At 34.7% G+C, this 17,446-nt stretch overlaps 1 protein-coding gene across 1 annotated transcript in view; it reads right to left on the reverse strand.

Annotated features, from left to right (window-relative positions):
• Positions 1 to 17,446, reverse strand: part of UBR3 (ubiquitin protein ligase E3 component n-recognin 3) — a 227,307-nt gene that overhangs the window by 169,409 nt on the left and 40,452 nt on the right. The window contains exons 3-5 of the mRNA XM_073807594.1: positions 16,675 to 16,833; positions 11,907 to 12,050; positions 11,295 to 11,344 (exon numbers count right to left, since the gene is read on the reverse strand). Of these exons, the coding sequence (XP_073663695.1) occupies positions 11,295 to 11,344; positions 11,907 to 12,050; positions 16,675 to 16,833 (353 nt within the window). The remainder of the gene's footprint in view (positions 1 to 11,294; positions 11,345 to 11,906; positions 12,051 to 16,674; positions 16,834 to 17,446) is intronic.

Consider the following 17,446-nt stretch of genomic DNA (forward strand, 5'->3'; position numbering starts at 1 on the left):
AGATCCCACATGCCATGGAGCAGCTAAGCCCATGCGCCACAACTACTAAGCCTGCCCTCTAGAGCCCACGAGCCACAACTACTGAGCCTGTGTGCCACAACTACTGAAGCCCATGCGCCTAGAGCCCACGCTCTGCAACAAGAGAAGCCACCGCAATGAGAAGCCTGCACACCGCAATGAAGAGTAGCCCCCGCTCGCCTCAACTAGAGAAAGCCCGCGCACAGCAACGAAGACCCAACAACAGCCAAAAATAAATAAATAAAATTTAAAAATTTTTTAATTGAAAAAAAAAAGTCTTATAGGAAATAAAAGGGTGAGGGGCAGACCACTCACAACCTATTTTGTAACCTAGAAAGTTTGTAACCAAAGAAGTAACAGAAGCAATAATCAGTACCTGGGGAGATCATTTGGATGCCCAGGCAAACATCTTGGAGTGATTTGAGGCTGTCTCAGGGGATGTTAACAACCTACCACAACAAAAAAGTGGGAAGCTAGCTGGCTGAGACAACACAGAGGGAAGAGGAGCAGAGGAAGCAGCCTGCTACTAGAGAAACCAACAGTGAGGCTAGCGATGTGCCTCTTAGGGAGGGAGCGATGGGTGCAGATGCTCATTTCTGATTTACTTTGAATGTTGCTAAAAAGGTTCCTGCTGCCTTCATAGTTTACGGTTTTTTCCCCTCCAGCTAAAGGATATGATTCTACCCCACTATCCCAGCTCTCCTGAGCTAGGAAAGATTGCATAGGAATCCAAAACTTCCATGTTATACTGACACCTTTTTCCTATATTTCCAAACATATATGAGCCAACTGGTATTATAAAGACATGTGGTAGCATTTTGGCACACAGTCTGTCGTGCTAACCAATTATGTTGGTGGCAGGTTAGAATCATGGTACAAATTCCCAGACACTTGCTCAATTAAATCGAATCCCCAAAGCAGAAAAGCCTCGGCTTTAAGCTGCTGCTCTGCCCACTGGTGTAGTCTCCTTGGCCTGAGCACCACAGACTTAACTCCAGGTTTCTGCCAAGTCCAGCATCAGTCCTCAGGACCAGTCTGGGGTTACCCAAAGACACTACTTAGCTCAGCATTTACCAACCACTTCAATATGCTCTCCCTGTTAATTCCTACCAAAGCCAGGCCTCTATGGTCTACCTGGCAGTAATACTGACGGTCAAACTATACTCTCCTCTTCCTCTGCCACCCTCACCTTGCCTTTAGAGAAACTCAACCAGTATGAAATTTGGAGCCATAAAAGACAGACATAAGAATGTAAAACTATGCCACAGGACCCAGAAGGTTCTAAAATTTGAGATTTTAGCTAACAGCCATTTATGAAACTGCTCTCCCAGCCCTGAGAGAAAAAAAAAAAAATAATAACTTTTAATGTTATATTCCAGGTTAGGATTACTTCATAATTTCAAATACAAACTTCCTACGAAAAGAGTGTCCTTGATCAAGCAACAGTCATGGCAATACAAAGTTTTATAAATTTCCCAACCTTACACTTTAAAGGACAAGTAAAATTAGCCAAGCAAAGGAAAGGAAAGTCATTCCAAGAGGACATCATGAATAAAGATAAAGGCACAATGACAAAAGTCTAGAAACAAAGATCAGCTTGACATCATCATAGATATCAAACTCAGCTAGGAAGGGAGTTTATCTCCATCTAAACTGGTGGGAAAATGTGCACTCTTGTACATTGTTTGAGAGAGTATATAATAAAACTATTGTCCTGAATGGCAATTTGTCAATACACATGTCAAAAGTCGTTAAAGTATATCTATCACTGGAACAGAAATTCCAGTTCTAGGAATTTATCCTGAAGAAATAATCAGACAAGTGAATATATGCATAGATACTCATCACAATGTTATTTATAATAGAAAAAAAAAATCTTTGGTTTCCAACAGCAGAGCAGGGGATTACGTAAATAATATATAATAATATATAGCACACATATATCCTATGAAGAAAAACAATACTAGAGCTCTATATTCACTGTGACCAGATAGATGTTCAAAAACTATTACTATAAATGAGAAAAAAAAATGGCATGCTATGAAAAATAGCATATGGAGTATGAAACCATTTAAGTACTGATAATACACACAAATAAAATCTCTTAAAATATACCCCTTGCTACAGATGTTCAAAACTACCATTAGTAAGAACAGCATGTTACCGAACAGCATATATATAGCATGGAGCCATTAAATATACTATATATAAAATCTGTTAGAATATATTTGTTTACAGTAAGTCATCTCTAAGTGATAGAGTAATAGGTAATTTCATCATCTTTTTGCTAATATTAATTTTCTATTTATTCAACGATGACAATGAACTATAGCTTTAAGCTAATAAATGTTTTTAATACTAATTCTGATTGCCAATCCTAACTACAACAATCTGCTCAAGATAATGGATTACTGTGTTATCTATTACAAGTCCCATTTTTTTTATTTTGAGAAAGAACAAAACTGTTAACAAACAGGAATAACTTCCAGTGGTGGGATATTCAGGCATTAAGGAAGATGAAAACAATTCCGTTATCATGACAAGACCCCACCCACCACAAATTCATGATAGGGAGTTATAGTTCTTTCCCATTTATCCATGAGAAAACAGTACAGAAGCCCTGGGAGAAAATGATGGTCCAGCGGACAAAAGAGGAAATAAATAACCTCAACCCAGACAGCATTTGTACAGCCCTCAGAAACACTTTCCAAACCTTAACTAGTTCCTGGGCACAGAAGTAGACAATATTGCTATGTGTGTTTCAGGCATAAAATACATATACAAGTCCAAAATGAGAGAAGAAGACCCCCCCAAAAAAAATCAGATTCAAATTCCTACCCTGCAAAATTTACAGATGGTTTTTCAACCCAAATTAACCTTTCTTTCTTTCTTGGATGAATTTACTGGACAGATGAAAAAAAAATGTGAGCTCCATAAAAAGAAGTCAAGTAAATTCACAGCTGGTTAAAACAATACTCAGAGAATGTTAATACAGAATACACAAAGCTAAAAGGAACATTTAACATATAAGGTTATAAAAATAAAATCCAAAGGAGATCTTGAGAGACTAGAATGAAATGAAAACAACATTTATGTAAGCCACTGTAATATGAGACTGTTTGCTTTAAACCAATTCTACAAATACAAAGCTGAGAGGGAGCTCTCAAACTTGTCTGAGAGCTGAAGGGGTGGGTGGGGTGGGGGATCTGGGCATTTCATTTGACCACTGGGGCTCCCGCGACAGTCTAGCATAGCAGCTAAAAGGCTAACAAAAAACCTTGGGCCTTAAGGAAGCCACAACATGCTTCATGACAAGATGTCCTTATGACTCTATACCAAATCAGATCATAGATTTTAAAAGGGAATAAACATATGAAAGAGCTATGAGCAGCAGAGAATACTAAATAACTAAAGCTAAAAATTTAAAGGGGTGTCTTATGGGAGTAAAAATTAAAATATCTCTACAGGGGAAAACAAGAAGAAATGTGTGAAAATTGTAATATTTAACACAGTATTGAGAAGAGATTCCTAATAATTAGAGCTATCAAACAAAGGAACAAGTTGCTTCATAAACTCGGTAAAGCTCCCAACGACTGGAAGTGTTTATGGAGAGGGTTACCAATTGTCAGGAATGTTGTAAAATCAATTCCTAAACTGGAAAAGAAATATATTAGATATTTCTAAGGCCTTCTCACCAAAAGTTTCTGTGATTCCCCACCCCACCCTTTACCTTTAATGTAATTTATGATAACTAACTAATTAAAACCAAATCTTATACCTCAAAATAAAACAGTATTTTTCTTTTACCTATTCATTTATGAAAAGCTACTCTGGCTTTCAATTTCAATAATCCTGCTTTTGCTGTAAGTTTTGACCAAATTAGTTTTAACTTTTCATTGCATTCTATCTTGAATAAAGGCAAGAATATCGAGAGCACATCTACATAGTAACTTATTTTATTTTGTTAAGTATTTATTTTCAGTTATGTAAGAGTATGCAAAACAGAAGACTAGAGGTAAACAAACAAAATTAATAAACAATGGTTATCTCTGGATAGCACAGCTGAAGGTAAATGTTTTCTTTTTTTATTCTGTTTTTCTATTTTTTCAATTTTTCCACAATGAACATTCATATTTTTATAGTTACACGGGGGGAAAGTGTTTTAAATGATTTCATACAGAGATTAATGATCTGGTCATTGCACACAGAAAAATGGACATTGCTACGGTAATGGCCACAGTGACTATAATCTTTCCTTGAAAAGTTATCTTGATCTAAGAGGTCCTATTTTCTCTAAGAAACTCTCTATTACACCCATGTACATATAATTCTAGAGATAATTTTCTTCTGAACTGAATTATGTGATGGTTATAAATAAATCTAAACAAAAAATGAATAAACACAAATTTACATTTTAAAATACTTAATGAAGTTATAATGTGCTCCTATTTTCTTTTCTTTTTGGTTCCATACAACACAAAGACATATTAGCTACACAAAAAAAGAGTAAGAAATAGTAGTATGAAGAATGTCATGTGTATAAATAGCCCTGCTGAGTACATAATGTTCTCTTACTCTAGGGACAGCAGGGACAAATACCTGACACAACTTGTGTGAATAAAATTAAGTAGAGAGTAATAGTATACACATTCAAGTAAAACTTTACAAATAGGAAAAACCTTGCTGCTGTTAGAGTTTCAAACCTGTTTCTTCATTTTTAAAACAAAGTGGTAGGACTAGATTACCCCTAGGATCTCTTCCAATTCTAACTTACAACATTTTTAAAATTGTTACAATTCCCTCTCTATAGTAGTTTTTGAGATGTCACTGCCCTCTTCTCATTCTGTCTTCCTTTTTATACAACTTGTTAAATTATAAGAATGAAATCACAAAAAGGGTTTGTTCAATAATCCCATGGGCCTGTAAGGTAAGGGTGTAGAAATTCCAATTCTTAAGACATATTCAGCTCTTCATTAAATTTCAAAAATAAATACTAAAAGCAAACAATCATTTGTGCCTGCCGTTGCAAAATAAAATGCAATATGGCTTTAAAAGCTTTAACGAAATTTTAAAATGGCATAAAATAGGTATTTGTTCAAAAACATCTGTATCTGGGTACTCTTCTTCTATCTTTCCATCTACCTTATCCTTTCAACTACTTTCTCCTTTATCTATTCCATCCTTTATTAAATTTAATTTGCTTGCATTTTCATCATTTATATATGTAAAAAGTGCTTTGAAAAGAAGTACAATACAAATTTAAAATATTAATGTCATTAGTTTTTTTTTAATATCATTAGTTTTTAAGTGAGTGGGTGGAAATTCTTGTATTTTCCCTCTAAATATATCACACTAAAACTCAATTAACTTATTTATGATAAGTTAATTCTTATTTATGATATCTTAATTCTTATTTTAATTCTTAATTAATTTAATTTAATTTAAGAATTTAATGAATTTAATTAAATTAAATTAATTTAAGAATTTAATTAATTCTTAATTCTTATTTATGATATCTAGGCACAAAAGGAAGCTTTTTCCATGTAGGTCACTGGTCCTATTAAAATAATGTTTCTCATTTAAAAAATAAAAGCAGAACAGAAGACCCCAAGAAGAGATTAGCAGAAGAGTTACACTAATTTTATAATTTCAGTATAAATTAAAAGCAAATTTATAATTTCAGTATAAATTAAATTCAATAATTTCAGTATTAATTAAATTCAAAACTATATTTTGTTCCTTAAACTGCAATGAATGCTGTAAATTTTTATTATATCTCCTTTTGTTTTACAAAGGTAAAGATCAACTTTTTAAAAACTCTTACAACTTCAAATATAAGCTTTCACTCTCTTGAGGTACAATAATAACTACTATACTTAAGGAAAACTTTGTGATCTTAGTTAAAACCCTACAGTAGCCATTTCTAGCTACAGTGGTATTTCACTACCATGTTATAGTTTTTCCCAACAGACAAGTACCACTGAAATAGACGGAAAAATACATACTCAATTATTGGTATGTCACGAGTCATTTCTAGGATATCAACAGAATCCAGGGAAAAGAATGGCAAATGGCACATACTGGTTGTGGAAGTTTTGAAACGTGTTTACAAATTCTTTGACACTCCTCCCTTCGAGAGACGGGATTTACCTCCTTTGCCATTAAATCTGAGCCCATCTTAGCAACTCACAAGGAACAGGATGCAGTGGAAGTGATACTATGTAACTTCCAAGGCTAGCTCAGAAAAGGCTCCACAGCTTCTGCTCTTGAGCTACTTACTCATCCTGGGAGGAACCATAACTATATGAGAAGTCCCAACAACTTGAGGCCACCATACTGGAAAAGCCACATGCAGGCTGAGCTCCCTGTGCACAGTCGGCATCAGCTGCCAGCTCTGTCCATCAGCCATCTTAAATCTCCATCTCAGCTGAGCCTTCAGATGACTGCAGTTGCAGCCAACAACTAACAGGAATCGCATGAGATAAGGAAGAGAGAACTGCCTGGCTGCCATTCCCAAATTCCTGAGTCAAAGAATTGTGAGCAAAACAAAAAATGGTAATTTTAAGCCACAAAGTTTAGGACAAATTTGCTGTATAGAAATAATAATAATAACAGTGGCTTATATACTTTACATAAAAAACTCAAGACCAGCAGGGAGGAGACCTAGCGACCATTTGCAACTCCACTACTAACTAGATGAAATTCACTTGCCTGGGTCAATCAGTTAATTCTTTGGAATTCAGCTTCCTCATCTATAAGAGAGTTAGGCAAGATGAACTTTAAGGTCTCCTTTAGGTCTAGCATTCATTAGATTTTTAAACCTGCAAATTGCCTCCTCCTGATTCTCATTTTTGTTTTGTTATATTATACAACTTTTCGATTTCTAACTCAAGATTTGACTTTGTAGTACATAAGTCAATAAAACATAAATGAATTTTTTGTATAAAAATTATGATCACAATCTTAAAATAGAAAATTTCCTATCACTAAAACCCTTTTATGATCGGCCCTGGGTAATGGTCTTATCTTTGTACTTTTCCATACTTCTCATTTTAAATATGTGTGTGTGACTTTTATAATCAGAAAAATAAATCTAATAAAATTTAAGATATGCCTACCCTGTAATCTAGCAATTCCATATCTCAGAGAACTATTTGCACATCTGCACAAAAAGAAATATAAGCATTGTAACTTCATTACTCTTAAACCATGCTTTAATAAACTATTTCCTCTGGAAAGATGAGCAGAAATGTCTATCATATGACCTATGATAGCTCAAAACTTCAGTATTTGAATCCCTTCTACATATAAAGCACTAGGACAGAAAACATTTATCAGGAGCCTAATTTGTATCTGGTTCATAATAGGTAATCCATATGTTATCCCATTTAATCCTAACATTAGAATTATCACCATTTTTTCATGAGGAAACTGATGTTCAGAAGTTTAAAACCTGGCAGAAAGCACAGCAATATTATGAGGCAATATTCAAACTCAGATCTGCCTAACTCTGAAACTCAAATTTCTCTTAAACAAAAACCAAAATAGGGCTTCCCTGGTGGCGCAGTGGTTGGGAGTCCTCCTGTCCCACATGCCGCGGAGCGGCTGGGCCCGTGAGCCACGGCCGCTGAGCCTGCGCGTCCAGAGCCTGTGCTCCGCAATGGAAGAGGCCACAGCAGTAAGAGGCCCGCGTACCGCCAAAAAAAAAAAAAAAGAAAGAAAAAAAAAATGAAAAACCAAAATAGATATCCCTTCAATCCACTTCCAGCTAAACAACTCTACTTCAAATTCTTAAGCTTTCAGATGTCCAAATGACCCCATTTTCAATCCAATTGGAAAATATGATAAATATATAAACTATAAAAAGTAATTTTAAATAGACTAAAAGTTTAATTATAAAGTATGATTTAAAGATCAGAAAGTCTTACTGTTTTTAAATATATAAGTTAAATATAATTCACATACTCTAAAAGTGTTCTCAGCTACTATTATAAAAAGTGTTTTATGAGAAAACATACTGAAATGAAGTATTTTTTAAATGAAGTATTTTGAAGTTGTCACCATCAAAAAGCATTTACTACAATATTTACACTGAGACATAATCATAATTAAGAAGCAAATGATTATATAAATTATATTACACACAGAAGTTGCTGAAACAAAGAATCTAAGAGAAGTGAACAGAAGGAACAGAAGAGAGGACCTAAAAAGAACAGAGTAAAAGCAATGGTAATGACCAAATAAAGGCCCTATTTCAAATCCTCTGATATCCCTCGAGAAATTATTTCTAGAAGAAATTCAAAAGCCATCCCCCAGCCCCTCCCCCCACTACACACAGGGATCTCCTTCTAGCACCCTACTGTAAAATACGGTGTTGCTGCAATGCAGTTATGTACAATTAAAGTAGCCACTGGAGATTTAAAAGCTAATCTGGAGAGTTTAGGCCAAGAAATGACTGTAACATTTTTCCTATATAGAGGAAAAAGTATCTATATTGAAGATCAGCTTTCTGCATTCTCCAAAATCAAATCCAATTCATAAAAATAAAGTAGAATTATTAGCAGACCACTGGATGCATAAAATAGGTATACTAAAATAGTATGAAGGTTTTTACCTACCATATAAACACAAACATAAAACTAGATTTTTATTGTTCAAGATCACATGAGGATGTTTAGATTATTTTAATAAAGTATTTTATAATAGCACTAAACCATTTCATCATGTAATAAATAGTCTTCTAAAGTTTCTACTGATGGGACTTCCCTGGTGGTCCAGCAGTTTAGACTCAATGCTTCCACTGCAAGGGGCACAGGTTTGATCCCTGGTCAGGGAACTAAGATCCAGCATGCCACACAGTGCGGCCAAAACTAAATAAATAAATAAAATAAAGTTACTACTGACAACAGATTCAATGTTTCCTTCCTGTTTCGCTGGCTTTAGCCAAGGAAGGGTCCCCCTGCACCCATTCATATTCAACTCCTAGTATTCCCAAATCTCGCCTTTGAGAGATTATTCCACCTCCCCACAAAATGCCCTTAAAAAGAAAGCAGAGGGCTTCCCTGGTGGCGCAGTGGTTGAGAGTCCGCCTGCCGATGCAGGGGACACGGGTTCGTGCCCCAGTCTGGGAAGATCTCACATGCCGCGGAGCAGCTAGGCCCGTGAGCCATGGCCGCTGAGCCTGCCCGTCCGAAGCCTGTGCTCCGCAGCGGGAGGCCACGGCAGTGAGAGGCCCACGTACCGCAAAAAAAAAAAAAAAGAAAGAAAAAGAAAGCAGAATAACCAATTTAAAATCATATGTCTATCTATTATCTAATCACTTCCCTCTTTGACATGTGAAAAATTAGCATTCTTACCCCCATTACTCGCTTCCCCTAGCTTCAAAACAAAATTATTACTTTTTTAGTCAATAGTGTATGTATTTTTGAAAGTCTATTTTAAATATCAGCAAGTTTTCCCCATTTGTCATTATGGCAGCAGTGTTCTTAGAAGTAACTCTTTAAAGCTAAAAAAAAAAAAAAGCAAAAATTATAGCTAACCATTTATACAATTTTTTTAATGATTTTATTTTAATTTATTTATTTAACAAACATACATATAGTGTTACAATATGCCAGGCACTACTGCTCTGAGTGCTTCTATATATTAACTCATTCAATCATCATCATAACCCCAGGCATTAAGTACTATTATTACCTCCATTTTACAGGTGAGGAAATTGAGGCATGGTACCTATCCAAAGTCACATTACTAATTGGTACAGAAGCCAGGTTCAAACCCAGACACTCCACTTCCACAGTAAAACTCAGAAGCAGTATACTAAACTACCTAGGGACTTCCCTGGTAGCCCAGTGGTAAAGAATCCTCCTTCCAATGCAGGGCACGTGGGTTCGATCCCTGGTTGGGGAACTAAGATCTCACATGCTGCAGGGCAATTAAGCCTGCATGCCACAACTACTGAGCCCACACACCGCAACTACAGAGCCTGTGCTCTCTAGGGCCCACACGCCAAAACTAGAGACAAGCCCGGGCCACAATAAAAGATCCCACATGCCACAACAAAGATCCCTCGTGCCGGAACTAAGACCCAATGCAACCAAATAAATATTTCAAATAAATAAATAAATAAATAAATAAACTGCCTATCCAATTTGTTGAAAACTCTTTAAAATTGTTAGTCCAGGGACTTCCCTAGCGGTCCAGTGGTTAAGACTTTGCCTTCCAATGCAGGGGGGTGTGGGTTCGATCCCTGGTTGGGGAACTAAGATCCTACACGCCTTGCAGCCAAAAACCAAAACATAAAACAGAAGCAATATGGTAACAAATTCAATAAAGACTTTAAAAATAAATAAATAAGTAAAATTTAAAAAAAATAATAAATGAAATAAAATTATTAGACCAAAATGAGACTCCACAAAATGCTGCATTTTGTGGGAGCCTTCTTAGAGGGGAAATATACTACTACAAAGTTTAAATTATAAGGCATTGGATCAATTATAAGACTTCCATAAAAGAAATCATATTTTCAAAAGAAGAATATTTGGCTTAGTTCATATGATATCAAATCAAAATGGGTTTTCAAAGGAAAAACATGTAAATGTTTAACAATGATTTAGTTTTTAAAATTTCAATCATTAAATATATAAATCAATAAAAATATGAAATTTAGGTTTTATAGAAACCAAGATTATAAACAGATGTAAGTCAAAAACCAATATTTGCTTACAAATTGTATACTAACAAAATACAGGAATGTTATAAGGAATTTATTAGAAATATTTATTATTAATAAACACTATAAAAGTTGAAATTTCAAATTGACATTCTATTTCCCAGTACATTGCTTTTTTTTGATAACCTTTGACATATAAGATATAACCTTATTATGAGATTAGAAAAGAAGCTACATTTCACATTCTTCTAGCAAATTATTCTAGACTTAGCTAAACTTTTTAACAACAATTTCATTGTGCATATGACAACTTGGATAAATTTGGGGATATTTTCATAGGAGAAATATCTCTATGTCTTTCTATCTCCCATTTCTAAACTGTGAAAAGAGAAATGAATTTACAAACAAGAAGTAAAAATCTAGTTGTAGTTCTCATCCTGTCACTAAGTAACTGTGTGACCTTGACTAAGTTATTCCACTCTGGGGTTCAGCATCCATGTCTATAAAATGAGGAATTCCAACTAGATAATACCCACAAATCTGTATGGTAGTTCTTAAACTTTTAAAATTCTACTTTTAAAAAGTTTCAAATGTTAAATCTCACCTCATCTGAAGAATCTAGTTGTCCCAATGTTCCTGTTGCACCTGCAAAACCTTTGGAAAGGAGAAAAAAGATTGCCCTTCATAATTGTTATATATTGCTTTACTTTAAAATTATTTTGAGACATAACAATATCAAAAAACTAAGTTTTGTTAAGAAAACTCATTCTAACAGTTATTTTGGCAGAAATCAACATTTATCTTCAATAAATTTGAGCCTAATAGGCTTATACTTCAATAGGAAATCTCCAGTGAAAACCCAGATTTAATAATTACACATGGTGTTTCAGAAGGATTGCTTTCTTTTACTTTTAAACCATGGTTTACTAAAATATTGAACTACTAAACTTTGGGGCTACTCTTAAATAGCAACTGCTATATTTTTCATGAGTTAGAACCAGAACCTCTGATAAACTAACCGAATTTCGCTTAAGAAAAATGAAGTATCTTCTTTGATGACTCTATCTTTCTTGCTTCCAAATTTTTACTACTTTCACTACTTTCTTACAAAGAATGACACAGCACTTAAATTTCTTCAATAATGAGTAATGTTTGAAGGGTTTTTTGTTTTAGTACAGAAAAGTTATCATTGTTCAAATTAAATATTTAAACAAACCTTGAACTGCCAGAGTGCTAGTGCCAGCAGATGGTTCTTGTATACCATATACAAGTTTATCCTCAGGATATGTAAGTCCAGAGCTCTTCAAAGCTATAAGGTATTTTTCATGACTTTTCCTTGCATAAGCATTTTCTCCAAGACCTAATATTTAAAATAAATTCAAAATCAGAAAAAATATTCCATTCAAAACATAAGTACAGCCATCTCAATAACTAATGTATACACATATAAAATAGATGAATATTCTAATGGAGGGGAAACCCTAGAATGAATAATATAAGATAGCTTCAGACAACATTTTTGTGCTCATGTTTGGCATTAACAATCTCAGAATGCACAGCATGTTTACAACAAATAATGAAATCCACTAACTAACTGGGTATCTAGAATATGCCAGAGATTACATACAAAATACAGGGGGTGCGAAGATTAATAAGACATGATTCCTGCCTTCAAGGAACTTAAAATTACTGTAAAGAAAGGCAGATAATATGGTAAATGACAATTACATAGCAGACTTCACCATCTCGTTTAACAACCTGTGCTCTCATAATACCATGCAGCCAGACTTAACCCAAAGCAGTTTTTGGAAAGGCTTACTAGAGAAGATAATGCCTGAGTGGAATTTTCAAACAGTAACTGAGATTACTAATTTCTGTTTTACCAAGGATAAAATGTTTTTATAATCACATTTAAGGATAAAAGTATAATTTCTACAGAAGTAGCAGTTAAAACAAATTTATTCCAAAATTTTGAGAAGTTTAGGTCCTAGAATTAAACAATCCTAGGTCTTTCACTTTAGCATTTGAGCATATTAATGCCAATTTTGTCTTTTGTTTTTTAATATATTATGGAGAATAGAATAACAACAAAATAAAAATACTGACATTTGAAAGTTCTTTAAAAGGAAAAATTATTCTCTGATAGCCAAGTTACCATATCATTTGCCACCTCTTAAGCAGATTATATATCTTTAATTAAGGTATCAATCTCTCTGATTAAAAAAATATATAGTAAATGAGTTTCTTTAGTATTTGCTGAGCTTTTCTCAATTACCTCTCATTGCTAGCCTCAATAATTGCAATAGATTAGTTTTGCTTTTTAAATCTCTGCCCAATGTCTGTCTGGGATAGTTTAAAAAAAAAACAAAAAACAGGGCTTCCCTGGTGGCACAGTGGTTGAGAGTCCGCCTGCCGATGGAGGGGACATGGGTTTGTGCCCTGGTCTGGGAAGATACCACATGCCGTGGTGCGGCTAGGCCCGTGAGCCATGGCCGCTGAGCCTGCGCGTCCGGAGCCTGTGCTCCGCAACAGGAGAGGCCACAACAGTGAGAGGCCCGCGTACCGCAAAAAAAAAAAAAAAAAAAAACCTTCAGCACAGATTAAACAGATAGGAATACATCTATCCTTCAATTCAAGTCCAAAACTAAAAACAACCAGTTAGTCTATAAAGAATAAAGGACTTCTAGGGGTCCTATGTAAGAAATGACTAAATGTCTCCTGAATAATAAAAGCCATGTATTTATCTCAATAATAATAGATGAAATTTTTGTAATACTTTTAATTAACAAAATACACTTCATCAACCCCTCACAACAAGCCTGAGAAAAATGAACATATTATCACCATTTTTATAAGTGAGGAAACTGAGGCTTACAAAGATAACATAATAACCAGTGAGTAAGCAAGCAGTGATTAGAAATGAACCTAGACTACAAATTTAAACTTCTGAATCAAACCTAATGTAATTTCCATCACTACAAGTTAGCTAAAGATTTTTGTTTTGTTTTTTAATTTCAAGAAATAAGAATTTAAAAGAACTATAGAACTAAAAGAAGACAATTACCATAAATCATTCTCAAGGAATACATTCTTACAATGATTAAGAACAACTTGCTGTTCTTTTTCCCAACAGTTGATAGTTTCTGATTACAGAACCATTTTCTAGGCTGAAGAAATAACAGACCTTCAGGTATAATTCTGATCTCTCTCTAGCATCATCACCAAAACTCAAACACAAGTTACCATCATTTTATCCTAGGCTGCTGCACTTGAGCTTCTGTTCTTGCCCCTTCCCATCTATTCTTGGCAAAATAACAAGCCATCTTTTTAAAGCACATATCTGATCATGTCACTCTTCAGATTAAAATATACCCATGACTTCCCACTACATTCAGGATAAAATATAAAACCATAAATAGCTAACAAGGGCCTACCTAATCTGGATCTAGCCTAATGTGGTAGCCTTATTTGGGCCACTATCCCCCTACATTCATTTCATTTCAACCACAATAGCCTTTTTTAGTCCCTTTTAAAAAAGTAAGCTCACTCTCACCCTAACTATTTCCACATGCTGGTCCCTCTGCATGGAATCTAGGAGGTGCCTAAGTGTTATGTTCTTTATAAATATTTATCATGTTTGGGGTTCATTAAGCATCTTGAATCTATAAATCAATGTTTTTCATCCAATTTGGGGAATTTCAGTCATGATTTTTTCAAATTTTTTTTCTGCCCCATTCCCACTCTCCTGTCCTCCTGGGAGTCCAATTACATGTACCTTAGGTCATCTGATTCTATCTAACAGGTCCCTGAGGCTCTGTTGTGTTTTCTCTCTGTTCTCTAGATTGAATAATGTATTAATCTGTCTTCAAATTCACTAAGTCTTTCTTCTATCCTCTCCAAACTGCTGCTAAGTCCATCCAGTGAACTTGTCAATTGCATTCTACAGTAATTGTCAGTTCTAGAATTTTTGTTATTGTTTACATTTCTTCACTAAGATTCCTGATCTCTTCACTTATTAACACCATATTTTCCTTTACTTATTTGAACATATTTTCCTTTAATTTCTTCAACATATTTATAATAGTTGCTTTAATGTCTTTATCTGCTAAATCTAACATCTAGGCCATTTAAAGGTCAATTTCTATTACTGTCCTTTTTCTTGGACATTCTAACAACATGTTATCAAAGATTCTGGATTCTGTTACCTTCCTTTGAAGAGTATTAATTTTAATTCTACAAGACATTCAATAAACAGTCTGATCACCTAGAACTCATAAAGACTTGGTTTTATACTTTGTAAGGGGCAGATTTATAGAAAGCCTGAGATTCTTAAAAAAGCCCTGTAAATTGACAGGAATAATCTCCAAACTCTGTCAGGGTTCTAGGCTTCATTAAGGCTGATCTAGAGTAGAACTTACTCTCAGGTGTGGTCTTCTGGTGTGTCAACTTGATGCCTAGGGTATTGGTAAGGTCTCTCTAGTCTGGTTGTGCTGATACTCCAATGTCTCCCAACACTGCCTAACCTTTTTTAACCCCATAGCAGTAACCCCACAGCACTCTCTAATAAGCCTTAGGTAGTCTCATCCTGTATATGTGTATCTCAGTTCTCAGCCAAGCACTTTTAGGGGTCCCTCATACATCTACCCCACAAACTCTTGCTATTCTGCCCCAAAGATTCCAGTTTCCAACTGCTTCAGCTGCCCTAAACTGTGACCTCTGCCTCCTTAACTCAGGTGGACCACCACGCTCTGCTTCAATGCCAGCCCTCTATACTACAGTCAGGAAGTTATCCCCAGACAGAGATTCAGAGAATTTTGAGGCTCATCTCATGCTTTTCCTTTCTCCCAAAGGTTTATAGTCTTGTGCTGCCTGCTGTCTCATGTCTGAAAACAACTGCCTCACATTTTTTCCAGTTTTATGTTATTGACATAAGGGCTAGTCCAGTAGTCAGAAGCAGAAAATGTTCTCCACCCGGAATCCAACTCCACCCCATTACCACCCAACTCGCCACATCCTCTAGCTAAATGACTTTCTCTCAATGTTTTACTTCAAATGTCACTTCCTCAGTGAAGCTCTCCTACCTCCTCCATCAGTGAAATCAGGTCTCCCTTTTATACACACTTGTCCTATCCCTTCACAGTTATTTACTACAGTTTATACTTACACAATATTTTGGTTTGGAGACTTTGTTAATGTCATCTCACTCACTAGACCATAAGCTTTATAAGGGCAGAGATAGGAGTACCTGGCTTACTACGTACCTTCCCTACTCCAAGCTCTAATACCTAGCCCAAAGCCAAGCACACAGTGGGTGCTTAATGAGTACTCACTAAAGAAATAAATACATCAGATAAGACTATCTCTAAATAATACATGGTTAACAGTACACATAAAAACTTCACCACTCTAAAGAAAGAAGGTATACTTCAATTTTCAAAACATGCTGTTCATGAGCCAGCATAAAGAACACTATTTAAACTATAAGATTTTTAAATAATTGATATATTTACCATACTATAAATTTGAACTAAAGGTTTAAAAATGAAATTATTTTATATAACAGTACAAATATACTTAATAATTTCAAGTTTTATAACTTAAACTCTACATCACTATAAAATCCTAGGCCACACGACACAAATGTTTAGAATAACAAAAATGAAGACACAAAAGTGGTTGCTGTTATTGTTTGGAAAAGGGGAAGTGGAATATAATTACGAATATGTCACACCAAATTTAGGAAACCTGGGTTCTAGTCCCAACTCTAAAATCAGGTAGTTGTGAGGTCTTAAACCAGTCATTTAATTTTTCTGGGGTTCAATTTCTTCATCCATAAACTAAGAAGTATTCTTAATAACTTCCAGCTTTAGCATTCTATTAAAAAAAATCTACATTTTACTTTTAAGTTCTAAAATACACAACTTTTAAATTATTTTAGTAATATAAGTAAATTTTAACTTTCTTCTCTTCTAAATTTTACTCACCAGAAGTCAGATCTTTGTAGCTTTGTTGGTTTGTCAAAACCTGAGTAAGAACAGACCGCATTGCTCCTCCCATTTTAGTTAGATCTTCTAAAAAGGAAATTTGAGGTTCCAAAAGCTGAAGGACTTTGTTAAGGTCTTTTTCTGATGGTACATCAGCTGCTAAAAAAAATATAATCAACTTTCTTTAAAATACTTTGCTAAGAACAATATTTTATTCTTTAAAATTATGATGACTTAGATGACAGTATTTTATAATCAAAAAGTTAATATAAGAATTCTCTTTAGAAAGCAGGAGCCCACCAAGCACCCAGCCTAGGATAGACTTGTTTACGAAGTCAGTCCTCTGAGAAAAGACTGATGGGGAAAAGAGATGACTTCATAAGGTATTAAGCACTTAATTTGTGTAAGAAGCATTCAATTTAGGGTCCTAAACTTCCAGATATATATATGTAATCATAAGATCATCTCAAAATTAGATAAACAGTGTTTAAGAAAAAAGTTAAGATCACTCTCTAAAATAAAAGGAGAAATGAAATATAGTGAGATAGTATAAGAATATTAGGACAAAATTATGTCAGCTCTAAATTTAAACCTGTGCAGCAAATAACCCATCCACTATCATATTCCAAAAATACAGATTCATATTAGCTAGAGGTCAAAGCAACTAAAATGAAAAATACGGATGTTTTTACTAAAACAATTTTAAAATACCAGGCAAGATATGCTGGTAGAGGGGGAGAGAAGAAACCTGAACAGCAACTAAAAAAGAATA

The sequence above is a fragment of the Tursiops truncatus genome, chromosome 7 (genome assembly GCF_011762595.2).
Source record: "Tursiops truncatus isolate mTurTru1 chromosome 7, mTurTru1.mat.Y, whole genome shotgun sequence".
In the NCBI taxonomy this organism is placed as follows: Eukaryota; Metazoa; Chordata; class Mammalia; order Artiodactyla; family Delphinidae; genus Tursiops; species Tursiops truncatus.